Source organism: Suricata suricatta, chromosome 14 (genome assembly GCF_006229205.1).
Source record: "Suricata suricatta isolate VVHF042 chromosome 14, meerkat_22Aug2017_6uvM2_HiC, whole genome shotgun sequence".
NCBI lineage: Eukaryota > Metazoa > Chordata > Mammalia > Carnivora > Herpestidae > Suricata > Suricata suricatta.
The window spans coordinates 35,002,713-35,020,792 of NC_043713.1; the positions used below are offsets into that span (position 1 = coordinate 35,002,713).

Sequence of the window (18,080 nt, forward strand, 5' to 3'; positions counted from 1 at the left end):
TTTCCCTCTCTCTCTCTACCTTCCCCCACTTGCACACACACACACACTCTCACTCAAAGTAAATAAATAACCATTAAAATAATAGGCTGTGATAAGTCAAAGATGTATATTATAATTCCCAAAGATGTGAAATAGCCCAACAAAGACTTATAGTTAATAAGCCAGTAGACTCATACCAAAATATGGGTTTCATCCAAAAGCAGGCAATTGTTCAGTATAAAATGCACAAACTGTCATGTGAAAAAACACTTTCAACTTTTAATAAGAACTTACAAATTCGACTCCTATTCACATCCCGGTGAAAGTGGATACAAAGAGGATACAAGTAACATAAGTAGGGCTTTGGGGCTAATCCCAGGTAAATCCCACAGATTTCTAAACATAACCGTCAGCAACAACCTAGATACCGGAAATGTACTCAAGAACTAAACCAAGAATGAAAAATGTTTTCTCTAAAGGGACTCAATAGTAAGTATTTTGGCTTTGGAGGCAGACACTATGGAAGCAACTCTACCATTATAATACAAAAGCAACAATAATATAAAAAGAATAAATGTGCCTGTATTCCAATACACCTTTATTTACAAAACAGGCAGCAAGCAAATTAGGCCTATACCTGATACACTGCCAAACCCTGACTTACCCTCTGGTTGGTGAGACAAAATGTAACAAATATGATATTTTTATGGTATTTTATGGTATTTTTAAAGTAAAGGAAATAATAATAATGTAGGGGGGTGTTCTTTAGCAGTTTATCCATCATCATCTAACAAATTCATATGAACAAAAATCATAAAGGACACTTAATAAAAGAAAAATTCATTGTCAATTTGATTTACTAACTTCACATCTACCAGGATATAGGTCTTTCAAGACATACCAAGATACTAAATTTTACTTAACTAAGCTTTAAAGCAAATCTAGACATTTTAGAGCAAAACCTTTGAGTAATCTACATAATTGATATTCATACCATGTAAAGCATCCTAGAATCCTCTGTACCTTCTGAGATTGCTTGTAGATTATCTAATGTTCTTTCAAGGACTCTTCTGTCCTTATCTATCTGTTATTGGTCAGCATTTATAAAGAATAAGGGGGAAAAAAAGAGGGACATTACTGACCTGTTGATCTATTGAGTCTCCTGCACCTTCTAATGACTCCATGGCGACTGAAGCAGCAGTAACCTTGGAAGTCTTAAGTTTAACAGCAGCTTTTGGACTCAACTTGTGTCTTGATCTGGTATTTCCTTCTGTAGAAATTCCTAAGGATTACCATCAAAGAAGATACCAAAATTATACATTATTCTCTTAAACTCACCCCCCAGTAAGCACTTCCCCGATATCCCTCCTTATAGGACCTGACTGGGAGAACTCTTACTTTATAAACTTCACTTTAAACCCCTTAATAAACAATGAACCATGAAAAGATTATGTTTTGAATACATTTAAGATTCAACTAAAATATTTTTAAAAGGTGATGTGAAAATTCATAAGTCACATTAAAACCTATAAATAATGATACAATATATACCTTAATGTAGGGGAAATTAAAAATCTGATTTTTCACATAATCAGAGTACCTCCAATGATTCAGTTTAATACTTGTTTAGTAACAACCAGTAAGCTTTAAAGAGTCTATCACATAAACCCTGTATCAAAAAGTTGTCACATTTTTCTTTGAAATACAAAATTTAGGCTATTATTTGCAATATAAAAGATGAGACTCTCTTGCTCTTTAATAGATGAATGAAGATTCTACAAGTTCATCTCTAGCTTACTTGCCTGATCAGCCCATAAAATAAGGCAATATTTCAAACCTTAGTAAGGTCAAACCAAATATTTTTTTAAATTAGTTTCCAGTGAATTATTCTGCATCTAGTTATACTGGCAAAATGATCCTACTGTTTTATTTTCTCCCAACACTTAAGAAGCAAAGGAAGCTTACGAAATTAATACAGAAAATCATACCTGGAACATACACTACTGATTGTTCTTCATCAGAAACTATGAAGAAGGACATGAAGGAAAATACTAGCAAAGATCACCCAATTTTCAAATGCTGCCTCTGTTCTGTACGTCTGTTATAATTCCTAATTTCTTTCGGCCTGGGAATTTATAACTAGCTTTTAAAAACAAAATTATAAAGCAATGCAATTGAAATAAATGTAGTAAACTTAATAACCGTTTAAAATTCATCTTTACATCGTCACACTATATGTTTTGTAAAATTTTTAGAAGGTCTGTTCCATAGAACTTTCATCCATGTTTATTTCCAAGAGAGACACCCTACACAATAAATTCTGCTGTTAGCTTCCTTTCATTTCCTTTCCTTTTGTAAGCAAGGAGTTAAATGCCCCAGTTTATTACTGGAGAACGGACAAGTTATTTTAGGCATGAATAAATAATTTCAAAATGAGCTTTAGCTCTGAAGAACAAACACTGTTTGAAGGCAAGTCAATCATGCAAACACAAAAAGTTTTTATTCTTCTCCAGTGCATTCATGAAATGTCCCAAGAAGCCCTATGGAAAGTGGAAGAAACTAAAAACAAAAAGAACTATTCTGAATTTCAAAAGGAGAAATTTAGAAAGGCTAACATCATCACACTACTATATAAGAACCAAAATAATAAGAAAGCTTTCTTTTAAGAAACAAGATTTTATTCAGAACTATATCTAAGTCCAGGTAAGTCCACAATTTGATAACCTTCAATTACACTTCCAGGAAGTAGTGTTTAAAACATTTTTTTCCAAATGACCTAGAAAATTCCAGTTTTCTGTTCTTTTATAAAATGCTTTCTTTTCTGACATTTCTAGGCAAATCAATTATTAAAAATTTCTTTACGGGAAAAGGCTGGAGTAAAATAATAGATTTAATAACAGTTAAAAAAAAAGTCAATATAATTCAGTTCAGGATCACTCCTATCTATGGAATCTTTTCAAGGAGTGCTGGTTGTTAAGTGTCCAGAATCCCATAGTAATTTGGGAATACAAAGAGGGTGTTACTGTCTGAGCTGCCAGGTTACTTCCTACAGTTCCCTGCAGCAACACACAAGCAGTACCACAGATTCAAGACTTGAACTGATAACTAGTGCTTCTAAACTTTAAATTCTCTCAGACATCAGGTTTGGAGCTTAGAAAATTTTAAGGGGCACATAAGACATTACTTAAAACAAAATCAGACCCCACTAGTCTGAGGAAACTGATAGCAGCTAACACAAGAACAGAGAAAAATTTATAAATTCACTGACATCCAATCTTAAAAAAGCGTTCCAAATGAAATGACACAGCCTCTTCAACAGCAAAAACCAAGTCATTTTTTTATATTCCTTGGGATTAGCACACACAGTAGGTGCTCAATAAATAATCTGCTGTTGGAGATACCCATATAGGAAAAGGTACCCAAGGGAAAAACATTCAAGATGATTTACGACAAGCTCCATTTGGCAGTGTCTTCAATTAGAAGATACAGTAACAATGAATTTGCAGAACATTCTCCAAAGATGGCCGATGGAAAGACTAACATAACTGAATCACGGGAAACATACTACACTTCCCTAGAACATTCACAATGACTGCTCACAGCTGGAACAGACCAGCCACTGAGGACCAACTCAGGTGCATCATGATTTGGAAGCTCATTAAGTATCTCCTCTCAAACCTGATGCCACCTACCACATCTTTACTCTGAGCTAATAACTTTGCTTCCTATTTAAGAAAAACAAACTGTAGAGATCTTTCATAAGCTTTATTTGCAGATGACATATTACATATAGAAAACCCTAAAGACTCTACCAAAAAAAAAAAACCCACCACCCCACAATAGAATAAATTTGGCAAAGCTGCAAGATGCAAAATCAATATACAAAAATCTGTTGTGTTTTTGTACATGAATAGAAACAGAAAGAGAAATTAAGAGAACAATCCCATTTACAACTACATCAAAAAAGAATACAATACGTAGGAACAAATTTAAACAAGGTGGTGAAAGACTATACACTGAAAACTGTAAGACATTAAAGAAATTGAAAACATAAAGTGATTCCATGCTTATAAAGTAGAATAATTAATATTGTTAAAAATGTCTATACCATCCAAAGCAATCTACAGATTCAGTGCAATCTCTATCGAAATTCCAATGTGATTTTTCATAGGAATAGAACAAACAATCCTAAAATTTCTATGGAACTACAAAAGGCCCTAAAGAGCCAAACCAATCTTAAGAAAAACAAAGCTGGGGACTTCATGCTTTATGATTTCAAACTATATTACAAAGCTGTAGTAATGAAAACAATATGGTACTGGCATAAAATCAGACACAAAGACCCCCATGATAGCTACCCTTTTTCTACTTTTTCTTTATATTTCTCTACGATCACTGGCCATACAACACGTTTTACTTACTCATGGCCTCATCTCATCTCACAAAAACATAAGCACCAACGGAAGGAGGATTTTCCCCTGGTTTTGTTCAATGTTATATCTTCTAATGCTAAATGCCCGGATCATAATAAAGCATTTATGAAAGAATGAAAGTGATACTTAATTCTGTAAGGCACTAACAACTTTTCCATGTTGTCTTTCTCTCTTTATCTTGTAGGGGTTCAGAACTGATCACCCCAAGATGTGTTACTTTGGCATGTGGATTATTTTGACCGGAAAACAATCAAGGCCCAAAAGACTCATGAAGAATCTTTGTCCCTGTCACTAACTGCCTGAAAGAATTGATATAGGACAGATGGGAGATATCATTATAAGTAACTATGTATAATATAAACTAGAAGTAATAGACAGGAAGGAATTTTGCAAAGTCTGTTTGTTAAATACCTTCCTATGTCCTATTGTTTTTATATGGCTCAGGAGCCATTTGTTTACCAAACATTTATTCCTTTTCACCTTCCTGTGAATTACTTTCCTTTGCTTTGAAGTCCCATTTACTTCCCTTCCCCTTTTGCTTGTCTTGGGAAGCTCTCACAGATATGTAGACTCCCCATATATACGTAATTAAATTTGATTTTCTCCTCTTAATCTATCTAATGTCATTTTAATTCTTGGACCAGCCAGAAGTACCTTGAAGGGTAGAGGAAATTTTCAAAATATGCGGACAAAACCCAATATCTACAACCATGCTAAATATCTTTTCAATATAAAATGTCAAATAAACTAACCTTAACATAGGTTTTAAAAAAATAAACATAAAAATATTTGAAATTGGCTCCACCCAACCTATCCTTTGTAATCACTGGTAATCTATCTTCATTCAAGAAACCAAATACTTTCTTCAAATACAAAGCTTAAAATATATACAAACCTATTTTAAGGGAAAGTCAGAGAGACACAATATACACCAAATGTATACTGGACCTCTTGCTGGTTTCTATGTGCCACCTCAGTTCTACTTTGGCTTCTTTGAAAGTTCTTTACTAAGACAAGTACAGCAAAGTAAAAAGCATCCTTAATGCTTTTTGCATCCTTAATGCAAACTCCAAATCCCCAGAATTAAAGCAGCAATTAGAAACCAAAAGTAGAATAGAGAGGAATGTGCATATCTATCCCAGATCACCAAAAGCTGAAGAAAATAAACTTGGTACTGCACAGTATAATCTAACCTTTTTCAGTTTCCCTTACCAGCAACACATGTATATATATGTAACTATTATTGACTCAAATGACTTTCCCGGATGGTATATTCTCTTAACATCAACATAAAGTCTCTATCGGTAAATAAATACTCAATGGCAGACATTATAGCTACTGCAATGTTTTGACCAAGTCCCTTACAGTTCATATTTGTTAATATCAAGTTAAAAATACTGTTAATGATAAAACACTGGAGTGTATTACTCAACCAAACTTAGATACTGCAGAAACACTAATTTCTTTTGACATTACCAGGAACTATAATGAAGAAGAAAAGCAGTTTATGGCTGAAAGGGCATATTTTACTTGCAGATTTAACCCATAAAATGACAACACGGGATACTCACTGTTTACACATTAGGTATAAAGACATACCTTGTGCCAAACATTACTGCTGAATCATACTGTGCAGGAGATGCAGAACTCATAAGAACAACAGTAAAAAAAGAAAAAAAGGTGATGTTCAGTCACAGATGATCAGTCCTTCACATGACAGAAACGTCTAGGACTAGGAAATATCTTAGTCACATTTCTGTTTAGTCAAAGCTCTGAAAATCTTTCTTTTAATAGTGTGAAAAGAGTACCAGATTATACATACATACTTTTTGGTTTTTTCTATTGAAACTTCTATATAAAGCCTATGAGATGGTCTAGGAATTCATCAGAGTAATAAAAAAGGAGATCAAGATCCAAAGACACATGACCAAACCAAATGATTCATAACTCTCCTTATGCTTTTTAGCAAAGATTCAGTAGCAAATTTATATCTGTCTTTGCTTGTGTCCTCTGGAGATTTAAAATGAAAACATCTGAGACTGGATGATAATTGAGCATTATATGGAATAGGCGGGGGAAATAGGTAATACTAGTAACCTTACAATGCATTTCAAACATCGGAATTCCTATTAAATGTAATCACCACTATTTTCACCATTTAATTTCTACTACTTGCTTTCAATGAGAAGATGAGTATTTCACATTAATTTTCAGAATATGGGCAAATGAAAGAGAAAAGAATATAGGACCTCTATGTGAAATAAGGAATAAATAATATGACTATATGAAAAAGTGAGCACACAGGGCTGCTTAGACCAAGAACACAGTTTCCATTTATCTACCTATTAACTTAATTAGTGACAATTAGCAATACACTAGTCCCCCCCACCCACACCATTTATACCCATCAGAATAATTCCCTTGGTCATAAAGAAAGTTAAGGAATAACCACCAAAACCACATAGGTGGTTATGAAAATGACTACACTAAAAAATGCACCTTGTAAGCTGTTAACCTTGAAATATCTCCTCTATCACAAAATTCTATCATTGCAGGCATAGTGTTTCATGAGAAAAGATTCATCCCAGTTTCCTGACTTCCTACTTCAGCCCAGTTCCCAATGCACATATTCTTTGCATCCTTCCTGATAAGAAAAAAGTATTTAATTTGCACAGTGCACTAGTGTGTTTTCATCCACAGTATATGTGCATGATTTTACTTGTCACCCCCCATCAGAGACAAGCGGTAATTATGTTTACAAAGTGCTAAACATTGAGCAAGGAATGCAAAAATATTCCTCTCTACTCATGACACTGCAATCCTAGTTCTATAACTCAATCAGGAAAACTGATAATATAATTTCGTAAGTTTCACTGGGAGCTAAGTATAATGTGCAGAGAACGATTCGTGCCAAAGTTAACAGCAATGCCTCAAACAACGCTATCATCAATCTTAGCAAAAAGACAAAAGACTCGCCTCTGCAGGCACTCAGTACACGGACTGCCCTCCCTTAAAGTAACACTCTTGTAACGTGATGTAATTTACCAGGACCAAAGATCAGGCTGGCACAGTCTACCCAACCCGGAGAAAGAATCAGTCTGTCACACATCTCCATCAGTTACTGAACTGGGAACACAACCACAACGGTAAAGGTCCACAGCTTCTCCACCACAAAACAACCCAAGAACTTCAATCCTGCCAGTGACGACCCACACTCCACATGAAAATCAACACTACTTCCAGCAGCAACGATTTGTTTGCAACGCGTTTTATTCCGTAACCAGTACCACCAGATCAAGTCCACAACTCTCCGAAAATCCCAGCATGAAAGTAAATCACTACTGACAAGTCTTCGAAGTCCGAGAAGGTCCTGACTTGCTCCTAACAATGCAGACCAAGGACAGTCCTAAACCAAGCAAAAAGGCTCCCAGTCCGGCCAACACCCTACCCCCTCCTCCGCAAAAATTCAGCCGGCCAGAGGTCACTACAGTCAGAGGGACCCTCCCAGCCCCCGGCTGGGCCACGATTCTAGGCCATATTTCCAAAGCTCACCGCCAAGGAGGGCTGGAAAACGTCAGTGCCGAGTCTCCAGCCAGGAGACAGAATCAGGCTCCCTGCTACCTAACACCCAAGTCAGGGGAAAGCCTGGCACCTACACGGTGGCGGGAAAGGACGGCCCCGCCCCCAGGGATACCATCGAGCTTCGGCCCTCCACTAAGTCCCACGCGACCTCTCGCCGCACCGGGTTGGGCGCCGGCGCCCCCTGCCAGGCGGGCAAAGGATACAGTCCCGGCTCCAGAACGCCGCCGCGCCCGGGCGGGAGGGGCCCGCCACGTCCGCCATCTTGAAACAACCGCCACTCCGGGCGTCGCGCCGGGGCCGCCCCGCCCCAGCCTCCAGGCCCAGTTTCGATTGGCCGCATGGCACAGAGGCCCGCCCCCGCCTGCGCGACCGGCCCCGGCGGGGCGGGTGGGTCCGGGCGGAGGAGTCGCTGTGTCCCAGCGGCGTGGTGTGGCGCGACCGCCGGGACCGCGGGTACGAGTGCCCCACGGAACTACTATTCCCAGAGCAGCCCGGGCCCCCCATCTCCGCCCCGCCGCGCTCTCCGGCGCCGAGCACTACAACTCCCGGCATGCCGTGAACTTGACGGCCGATACTCTGTGGAGGCGTCCAGCCCTCCCTCCCACCCCGCTCGCCAGCCGGGTTCCCGCTGCTGCCCCCGCCGCGCGCGGAGCCGGGACGCGAGCCATGGAGGAGACGCCGCCCCCAGGCTGCAGCAAGCCGCACCTGGAGAAGCTGACCCTGGGGATCACCCGCATTCTAGGTGAGTGGGGCTGGGAGCCGTGGGGGGCGATTGCGGGACCGGGGGATGTACACTAGAAGCAAGGAGGGGCAACGCGACGCGGACCTTGTGTGCCAGTGGGCATCGCTGCTGTAACTTCCGTTGTTAGGGAGGAGAGGGGTCCAGGTGCGTGACTAGGCCAAGGGAGCGTTTGTGCGGGTAGTGTTCGGACGCAGGGCTAAGAAGATTGAAGGTTCCCTCCCACCCCTCACCCCAACCCAGTCCCAACCGAGGGCCCGGGAAGGATGAGCAAAGGCATGCAAAAGGGAGACAGCAGGCACCTGACTAAGGAGCCGTTGGGTTTCCTGAGAGGCATGCTTGGCCAAAGAAGTATCCTTGAAACGCAAGCCCTTCCTCTGGTAGCAGAGAGCTAGAACAGTGCGTGCAGCCTCCCAGGGCAACAACTCCCACGCGCCTCCGGGTACCGCACCCCAAGTGATTGGAGGGCGTCAAGGCTTGTGCCACTGAAAGGGTTAGTTTTTCCTGTATGGAACCTTTGCTTAGCAGCTGCTACTCTGCTAGACTCAGGGACCACAAAGATGGGGTGGGGAAGGGAAGCAAAACACAGTTATGTGAAAAAATCAACTGCCTAGGTACCCCTAGAAATGTGAGAGGCCAACAGTAGTAATCTATTATTGCTCGGAAATAGCACACAGGAGGAGGTGATTGACCATAACAGAGGAGTTAAGGAATTTGCCTTACAGATGATGCTAGATTTCGAAAGACAGATTGAAATTAGCCAGATAACCAAGGAGGAAAAAGATAGCATAAGCAGGCCAAATGACATGCTTTGATGCCTTCTTATCACATTTATGGTAAAATCCAAATTCTGTACTGTGACCCACAAGTCCATTATGAGCTGCCTTCCTCTTGTCTTTCTGACCTTAATTTTACTCTTTCAGCCTCCTTGTATGCGTCTTAAGCTCACCAAACTTGTTCCTGCTTCAAAGCCTCTTCTAGACCCTTCCCTTCTCCCGCACTCCTACCACATACCCCTCCCAGCCCCAGTTACCTTCCCCTGAAAGTCTTTCCCTCACTTCATTCAAATTTCATTGAATAACAGTACCTCAGACAGGCCTTCCCTGAATATACTTCAATAACACCCTTCTCTCTCACTGTCTTTCCTTGTCCTTTATATATATTTTTTAATCCTTATGGCTTTATCACTACTTGGAATTACTTGTTTGCTTTTTTAATTTGCCGGTCTCTTCTGTATTAGAAGTCCACGAGTTTAGGAACTTCGTCTTGCTCTCCCTGGTGTTCCCCAGTGTCCACAGTAAGTGTGCAGGACGTGAGACGTGAAACACCGTCATTTGTTTGGGAGAAATGATGAGGATTAGAAATGAAGTTATAGAGTTGGGCAAGGAGAGAGCTAATCATCGAGACCAACCATATCCTATCTCCTCATTAAAAAAAGTTACTTTCTTTTGATTAATATTTAATCTATTCAAGTCAGGCCAACTAAATTTCCCTTAAGCTGTCAGTTCAATTTAAAGACCTAAATAATTAAGTAACTGTCAACATTTTAAATTTCATTTATACATTTAGTATATTCTATCTATTATTAAGCGTATCAGATATCTGGCAAACTGGTAACACAAGGCAAAACCTACCTAAGGAATTAAACTACTCCAGTAATTAAATTTATAGTGAAGCTGGTCTCAAAAAACATTCTAATTCTATTTATTAATTTAATCAAAACCTCATACTTCCAGTTAATAATCACAAGTCAAATATCAAGTATATTTTTATTTTTTCACACGTGGCTTTTGTTTTAAAAATATATTAAGAGGATTAAAAAAATTTTTTTAATGTTTTTTATTTATTTATTTTTGAGAGACAGAGACAGACAGTGTGAGCAAGGGAGGGTCAGAGAGAGAGAGGGAGACACAGAATCCGAAGCAGCCTCTGGGCTCTGAGCTAGCTGTCGGCACAGAGCCCGACGCGGGGCTCGAACCCACGAACCTTGAGATCATGACCTGAGCGGAAGCCGGACGCTTAACCGACTGAGCCACCCATTCGTCCCTAGGAGGATTTTAAAAAAACAAGCTGGCTGACATCCTTCGTGGGTGGCGAAATACGCAAACTAGTATACCAAAATCTCCTCCCTAAATATTGTGTGAAATAACTCTGTAAACTATGGCAATTCTATCTGGTTACAACCCCAACATTATTTAAAGACAGAGAATGCCTAAAATGCAAAATAACTGAGTAAAAATATAAAACAACAACAACAAATCCCAGCACTGTTCCAGCCCCAGTCACTCATTGCTTAGAAGGCTCTGTGGCAAGCAAAGGCAGACCCAGAAATGATGTCAGCAAAGAGACCAGTTGGAGCAACAGAAAGATGAAAACCGCCCCACTCTGAAAGTACAACAGTAATGACGACTGGTAGATCAGAGCAGGTGCAGTAAAGTGACTTCAAAGTAGGCGCTGTCTAAAGGGTCAGCCATACAGTTTAAAGGAACGGTATTTCAAATGCATATATTCTAGAGGAGAATATGTGCAAAATGGAAGAGTCTTTTGACAATTGATGAGAAAAGGACCAAAAAAAAAAAAAAAAAAGGAAAGCTCACATCACTCCCCCATAAAGGGTGGGATTAAAGTAAACGTCTTATGAAACATCACGGTTTCACAGGATGAACAAAGTAAAGTAGAACCCATAGAGAATTAATGCTGAAATCAGGAAATGAACTGCTGAACAATCAACTGAGGAAAAAAAATTTTTTTATGATGATAAAGTGTTTTCCTACTCAGTGGAACAAGAAGGGAAATGCTACATTTGATAACGGATGATTATGCATACAGTGTGAAAAACGATCTACATGAGATGCAACAAGATCAATTACGTTGACCTTTGAACAACACAGATTTGAACTGCGTGGTTCATTTATACCTGGATTTTTTATAGTACAGTAATTTAAATGCATTTTCTCTTATGATTTTCTTAACTTTTTCTTTTTTGTTTACCGTAAGAACAGAGTGTATAATACAAGTACAAAATATGTGTTAATTGACTGTTTATGTTATCGGTAAGGTTTCCCACGGTAGGCCATTAGTTAAGTTTTTAGAGTTCAAAAGTTATACACAGATTTTTCAACTTCATGGATGGGGGGGTTAGCACCTCTAACCTCTGTGTTATTCAAGGTTTATCCTATAGAACCTATATTTCTCCATCCTAAACTTTGGTTTTTTTTTGGTCCATCCTAAACTTTGCTTTTTTTGGTAATGCTTTGTTCTATCATTTTTTAATTTTTTTATTTTCATCATGATATGTGTACTCTTTAGTCCCTATCCCAGTTTCCCCCAGTTCCCTTTTCACCCCCACCTGGTATCCATCAGTTATTTCTCTACAGTTAAGAAACTTGGTTTGCCTCTTTCCCCCGCCCTGCCTTTTGCTTGTTTGTTTCTTAAATTCCACATATGAGTGAAATCATATAGCATTCGTCTTTCTCTGACAAACTTACTTTGTTCTATCCATGTTGTGCAAATGACATTTCATTTTTTATGTCTGAATAATATTCCATTAGATGCTTTATATTTAAGACATGTATATATCATATCTAGCTATCTGTGTATAATATATATATCATGTCATCTTTATCCATTCATCAATGGATGGACACTCACTGGGCTGCTTCCATGTCTTGACTATTATAAATAAGGCTGAATAAACATGGGGGTACATGCATCCCTTTGAATTAGCATTTTTGTATTCTTTGGGTAAATACCCAGTAGTGTGATTACTGGATTGCAGGATAGTTCTATTTTTAATTTTTTGAGGAACACACTGTTTATCAAACCGTCTGTACCAGATTACATTCCCCCAAACAGTGCAGGAGGGTTCATTTTTATCCATATCCTCGCCTACAACTTATTCCTTTGTTGTTGATTTTCGCCATTCTGACAGTTGCAAGGTGATTTTGCATTTCCCTGGTGATAAGTAATGAGCATCTTTTCATGTGTCGGCCATTTGTATCTTTTTTTTTTTTTAATGGTTTGTTTATTTTTGAGAGATGGAATACTAGCAGGGGAGGGGCAGAGAGAAAGGGAGATAGAATGCACAAAGCAGGCTCCAGGCTCTGAGCTGTCAGCATAGAGCCCTGATGTGGGGTTCAAACCTGTGAACCACAAGGTCATGACCTGAGCTGAAGTCAGCCACTTAACCGACTGAGCAACCCAGGTGCCTCGTTCATTTGTATGTCTTCTTTAGGGAAAGCTCTGTTCATGTCTTCTGCCCATGACTGAATTATTTGTTTTTTGAGTATTGAGTTTTATCAGTTATTTATACATTTTGTTTATTAATCCTTTATCCAGTGTCATTTGCAAATATCTTCTTCTATTCTGTAGGTTGCCTTTTAGCTTTATTGATTGATTCCTTCACTGTGCAGAAACTTTTTATTTTGATGTAGTCCCAGTAGTTTGCTTTTGTTTTTATTTCCCTTACCTTAGGAGACATTTCTATAAAAATGCTATGGCATTTGTTAGAGAGATTACAGCCTGTGCTTTCTTCAAGATTTTTATAGTTTCAGGTCTCACATTTTTTTTAATGTTTATTTTTTATTTTCGAGAGAGAGAGTACATGCAGGAGAAGGGCAGAGAGAGAGGGAGACACAGAATCTGAAGCAGGCTCCAGGCTCCAAGCTCTCAGCGCAGAGTCTGATGTGGGGCTCAAACCCACGAACCATGAGATCCTGACCTGAGCCAAAGTTGGATACCTAACAAACTGAGCCACGCAGGCGCCCATGGGTCTCACATTTAGATCTTTAATCCATTTTAAGTTTATTCTTTCGTGGTTAAAGAAAGTGGTCCGGTTTCATTCTTTTGAATGTTGCTGTCCAGTTTTCCCAACACCATTTGTTGAAGAAATGGTCTTTTTTTTCATTGTATATTCATTCCTCCTTTGTCAAAGATTAATTGACCATGTATGTTTGCATTTATTTCTGGGTTTTCTGTTCTCTTTCAACCAAGGATACTTTTTCCTGAAAAACAACTATGAAGCAGAAGAAAACTACAAGTCTAAACCCCAAACAGAATTAAAAAAACATAAACAAGATCTGAGGATATGAAAAACTACCCAGAATCAGACACTCAAAAACTAAGAACAGAAATAAGGGGGTGAAATGAGGGAAAATGAAAAGAGAGTTGAATAAACTCAGACTATAATTTGAAGGAAACAAAATTCTAAATAAAGGGTAAATTATAAGGTATCATAAGGAGACTAGATTGAAATGAATTTAATCTGGAGCATTGAAGAAAAATAAAAATAGTAAAACAACCAAGAAAGTCACATAAAACATAAAAGGGTCAAGAAGAAAGGAGAAATGGAAAATCAGCAAATAAGGAATGCTATTAATATTAGAGTCTGTGAAGAGCAAAAAAATAGTGGAACAAATAATATTTAAAACTATATATAAAAGAACTTTCCAAAAATAGGAACTGGTCTGATTCTGAAAGGGTTTCCTGAATGCCTGGAAAAAATTAACCAAGAACTCTCAACTGTCAGACATACCCTAATAAAAGTAAGATCAGAGATAAAGATGAAATCCTCAAGGCCTCAAAGCATAAAAGAACAAATAACTTACAAAATCAAAAGAATTAGACTCCAAAAAGTAGCATACAAAGCAAGGCAAGAATAAAACAGTATTTTTAGAAAATTCAATGAAAGAAGTTGTGAACTAAGGATTTTATAACTAACCAAACTATCTTTCAGATAAAAGAATTTGGTAATTCTGCACCCATGTGCCCTTTCAGAGGAATTTACTAGGGGATGAGTTTCATGAAATAAACATAGATTAGGGAAACCTGAGCAAAATAACTGATGGTAAGAAACATTTTCACACTCATACATAAATACATATAAAACAAAGGTGGTATGAGAGTGAAAGATTAAGGTACCAGTGATGATTATGACAAACTAAAAGAGCATTTAAAGTGATATAAGTACAGGGGCGCCTGGGTGGCTCAGTCAGTTTCAGCTCAGGTGAGGATTTCACATATGTGGGTTTGAGCTTCACATTGGGCTCCATGCTGTCCATGCAGAGCCTGCTTATGATTCTCTCCCCCTCCCCCATTATCCCTCCCCTGCCTATACTCTATTTCTCTAAATAAACAAACTTTAAAATGGTGTAAGTATGAAGGTAACTGGTAGGCAAAATTCAAACCTGATCCCTGATGCCCCTTCCCCTGTACAGTCTTACTTGAGGATAGGCAGAAGCTATGAAGATGACAGATGTCATTCCTTTGCTTACTTTACAATATATGACAAAGGCAAAGTTTTGCATATGTAAGTAAGGTACCTAAACAACTAAATTTGACTTAATCAAGAGATTGTCCTAGGTTGGCCTAATCTAATCTCATTGGGTGACCTTTTTAAAAAAAGATCCTGAAATCCAACAGAGTTTCTCCTGGCTGCCATATTGTGAGAGATCCTATGAGAGGACTGCATGGCTCTTAGAGGTAATTATGTTTAGAAAGTGCCTAACGGTAAACCTTGAACAGCTTGGAATATAGAAATATCCCTCTCTCTACAGGGATGATACTCTAATCCCACTGATAGCCACATGCAAAAGAATGAAGCTGGAACCCTGTCTCAATTCATGTACAAAAATTAACTGGGTGGATATTAGACCTAAACGTAATTGCTAAAATTATAATACTCTTAGAGGAAAACATAGATGTTGAATTTTTTTTTTAATAGCCTTGGATTAGCTCATAGATTCTTAGATATGACACTAAAAGCTCAAGTAGCAAAATAAAATAGGGGTACCTGGGTGGCACAGTGAGTTAAGCATGTGACTGTTATTCCAACTCAGACTATGATCTCAACAGTTCATGGTTTTGAGCCCCACATCAGGCTCTGTGCTGATCATGCAAAGCCTGCTTCAGATTCTCTCTCTCCCTCTCTGCCTCACCCCCCACCCCACACACACAGTGCTCTCATGCTCTCTTTTTCTCAAAATAAATAAACTTTAAAAAATAAATTGGACTTTATCAGAATTAAAACTGTGCTTTTCAGGACATCATTAAAAAGATTAAAAGAAAACTCATAGAAGAGACTATTTACAAATCACATATATGAAAAGGGACTTACTAGATAGACTCTATAAAGAACTCTTAGAACTCAACAATGAGTGTCAGATAAACTAAAAGGATCTGAATGGACACTTGTCTGGAGAAGATACACAAATGGCCAATAAGCACATATAAGATTATTGTCATCATTTGTCATCAGGGAAATGGAAATCAAAACCACAGTAGCATACCACCTAACACCCATTAGGATGACCATAATCAAAAGGAGCAACATAAGTGTTAATAAGGTTATGGAAAAATTGGAATCCATATGCATTGCTGCTTTGAAAAACAGTTTGGCACTTCCTCAAAAAGTTAAACATAGAGTTATCACATGGCCCAGCAATTCCATGTCTAGGTATATACTTGAGAGAAATGAAAACATTTACACTCAAAAACTTGTATAAAAATGTTCTAAGCAGCATTATTCATAGCCCAAAGAGTAAACAATCCAAATGTTAATCAACTGAAGAATGGAATACTGAAGAATATACAAAATGTGGTATATCCATACAGAAAATTATTTAGCCACAAAAGTGAAATATGGATACATACTACAGTATGGATGAACCTTGAAAACTAAATGATAGGAGCTATAGGCAAAGGCCAAATGTGTGATTCTATTTTTAGGATTCTATTCAATGTCTAGAATAGGCAAATCTATGAACTCTGAAATTAGATTAGTGGTTGCTTGAGGAGAATGAGGAACAGGGAGTGACTGCTAAAAGGTACAGAGTTACTTTTTGGGGGCAAGGATGCACAATTCTGTGAATATTACTAAAAACCACTGAATTATACATTTTAAAAGGGTGAGCTAGACAGCCCTTAAGGATTTCCTCCCCTAATCCCCAGAACTGTGAAAGTGATGATGTATCACACCACTTAGATGCAAACAGGTGATTATCCACTTGAGCCTAATCTAATCACATACGCCCTTTAAAACAAGCTCCTAAAAGGGGAAGGCAAAGAGATTTGAAGCATGCAAAAGATTTGTCATGCTGTTGCTGTCTTGAAAACTGATAAAAATGCATGATAAGGCATTTATAGGCATGCTGAGGCATTTCCAGAGGCATAATACAAGATGCCTCTGGAGACTGAAAGTGACCCCAGCTGACAGCAGCAAGGGATAGAGACTTCAGTCCTACAACCACAAGGAACTGAATTAGGCCAATAACAGGAATGAGCTTGAAAGATGCCCTAGAGTTCCACACGAGAACCTAATAGCTTACACTGGAGCAGTCAACGCACCTGGCATAAGGGTAGAACTGTAGATCAGCGATTTCAACCTCAGCAGAAAATCCATTCCCGCTGTGCCATGCTTCTGAGCCCCAGAATATGGCCTAAAATTGGTATTGTTTGAAGGTGCTAGTTGTAATTGATCATGCAGCAAGAGAAAACAATACATTCCCCCAAATATTTTAAAGAATAGCTATTTTTATTTTAAATTTTAAAGAAATTTTATTTTTAAATTTTAAAGAAAGTGTAATATACACACAAAATAATTTAAAGTTGAGACCACAACAAAAAATATTAATGAGCCAAAGTCACCTAGTAATAGAAAAAGATTTTACACCTGGTTCACACAACCCAACTATTTGCTGTTTCCAAAAATATGCCTAAAACAAACTTATTCGTAAATGTTAAAAATGAAGGGAGGGAGAGGCACCTTGGTGGCTCAGTCAGTTGGACATCCGAGTTCGGCTCAGGTTATGAATGATCTCACTACTTGTGGGTTTGAGCCCTGTGTTGGGCTCTGTGCTGACAGCTTGGAGCCTGAAGCCTGCTTCAGATTCTGTGTCTCTTCTCTCTCTGCCCCTGCCCCACTCAAGCGCGCGCTTGCTCGTGCACGCGCTCTCTCTCTCTCTCTCTCTCTCTCTCTCTCTCTCTCTCTCTCTCAAATATAAATAAACATTAATTTTTCTCTTTTTTTTAATGAAGAGAGGGAGACATGTTTCTGGTGTCCCACAACCATCAACACATTCAGTGATTCTCCAGAAGAACTCAGAGACAGGAGTCCTACTATAGTTTATTAGTGATCAACGAGGTGTAAATACCTATCAGGTAAACTCTAGAGGAGTCCATGCACAAGTTTCTGAAATTTTCCTTCATGTCAAGGGTCACACAATACATTTCTTCCTTAAGCAGTGAAATGCAACAGTAGATGTGTTTCTGCCCAGGGAAGCCTGCTTAAGACTCAAATTTTGTTTGGACTGGTAACACAAAACAATCTGCCATAGCTAGTGAAATTTTAG

The 18,080-nt window shown here is 38.5% G+C and overlaps 2 protein-coding genes across 4 annotated transcripts in view; one reads left to right on the forward strand and one right to left on the reverse strand.

The window, feature by feature from the left end:
- The window catches only part of KIAA1328 (KIAA1328 ortholog), a 336,176-nt gene extending 327,663 nt beyond the window's left edge, over positions 1-8,513 (reverse strand). Inside the window, exons 1-3 of the mRNA XM_029921484.1 lie at positions 8,198-8,513; positions 1,968-2,003; positions 1,122-1,261 (exon numbers count right to left, since the gene is read on the reverse strand). Coding sequence (XP_029777344.1) covers positions 1,122-1,261; positions 1,968-2,003; positions 8,198-8,498 — 477 coding nt within the window. The 5' untranslated portion in view covers positions 8,499-8,513. The remainder of the gene's footprint in view (positions 1-1,121; positions 1,262-1,967; positions 2,004-8,197) is intronic.
- The window catches only part of TPGS2 (tubulin polyglutamylase complex subunit 2), a 68,926-nt gene continuing 59,234 nt past the window's right edge, over positions 8,389-18,080 (forward strand). For all 3 annotated transcript variants that reach the window (XR_003902379.1, XM_029921485.1, XM_029921486.1), the window contains exon 1: positions 8,389-8,736. Coding sequence is in view for 2 of the 3 variants with exons in the window: in XM_029921485.1 (XP_029777345.1) it covers positions 8,661-8,736 (76 nt within the window). In the remaining variant the exon portion in view is untranslated. The remainder of the gene's footprint in view (positions 8,737-18,080) is intronic.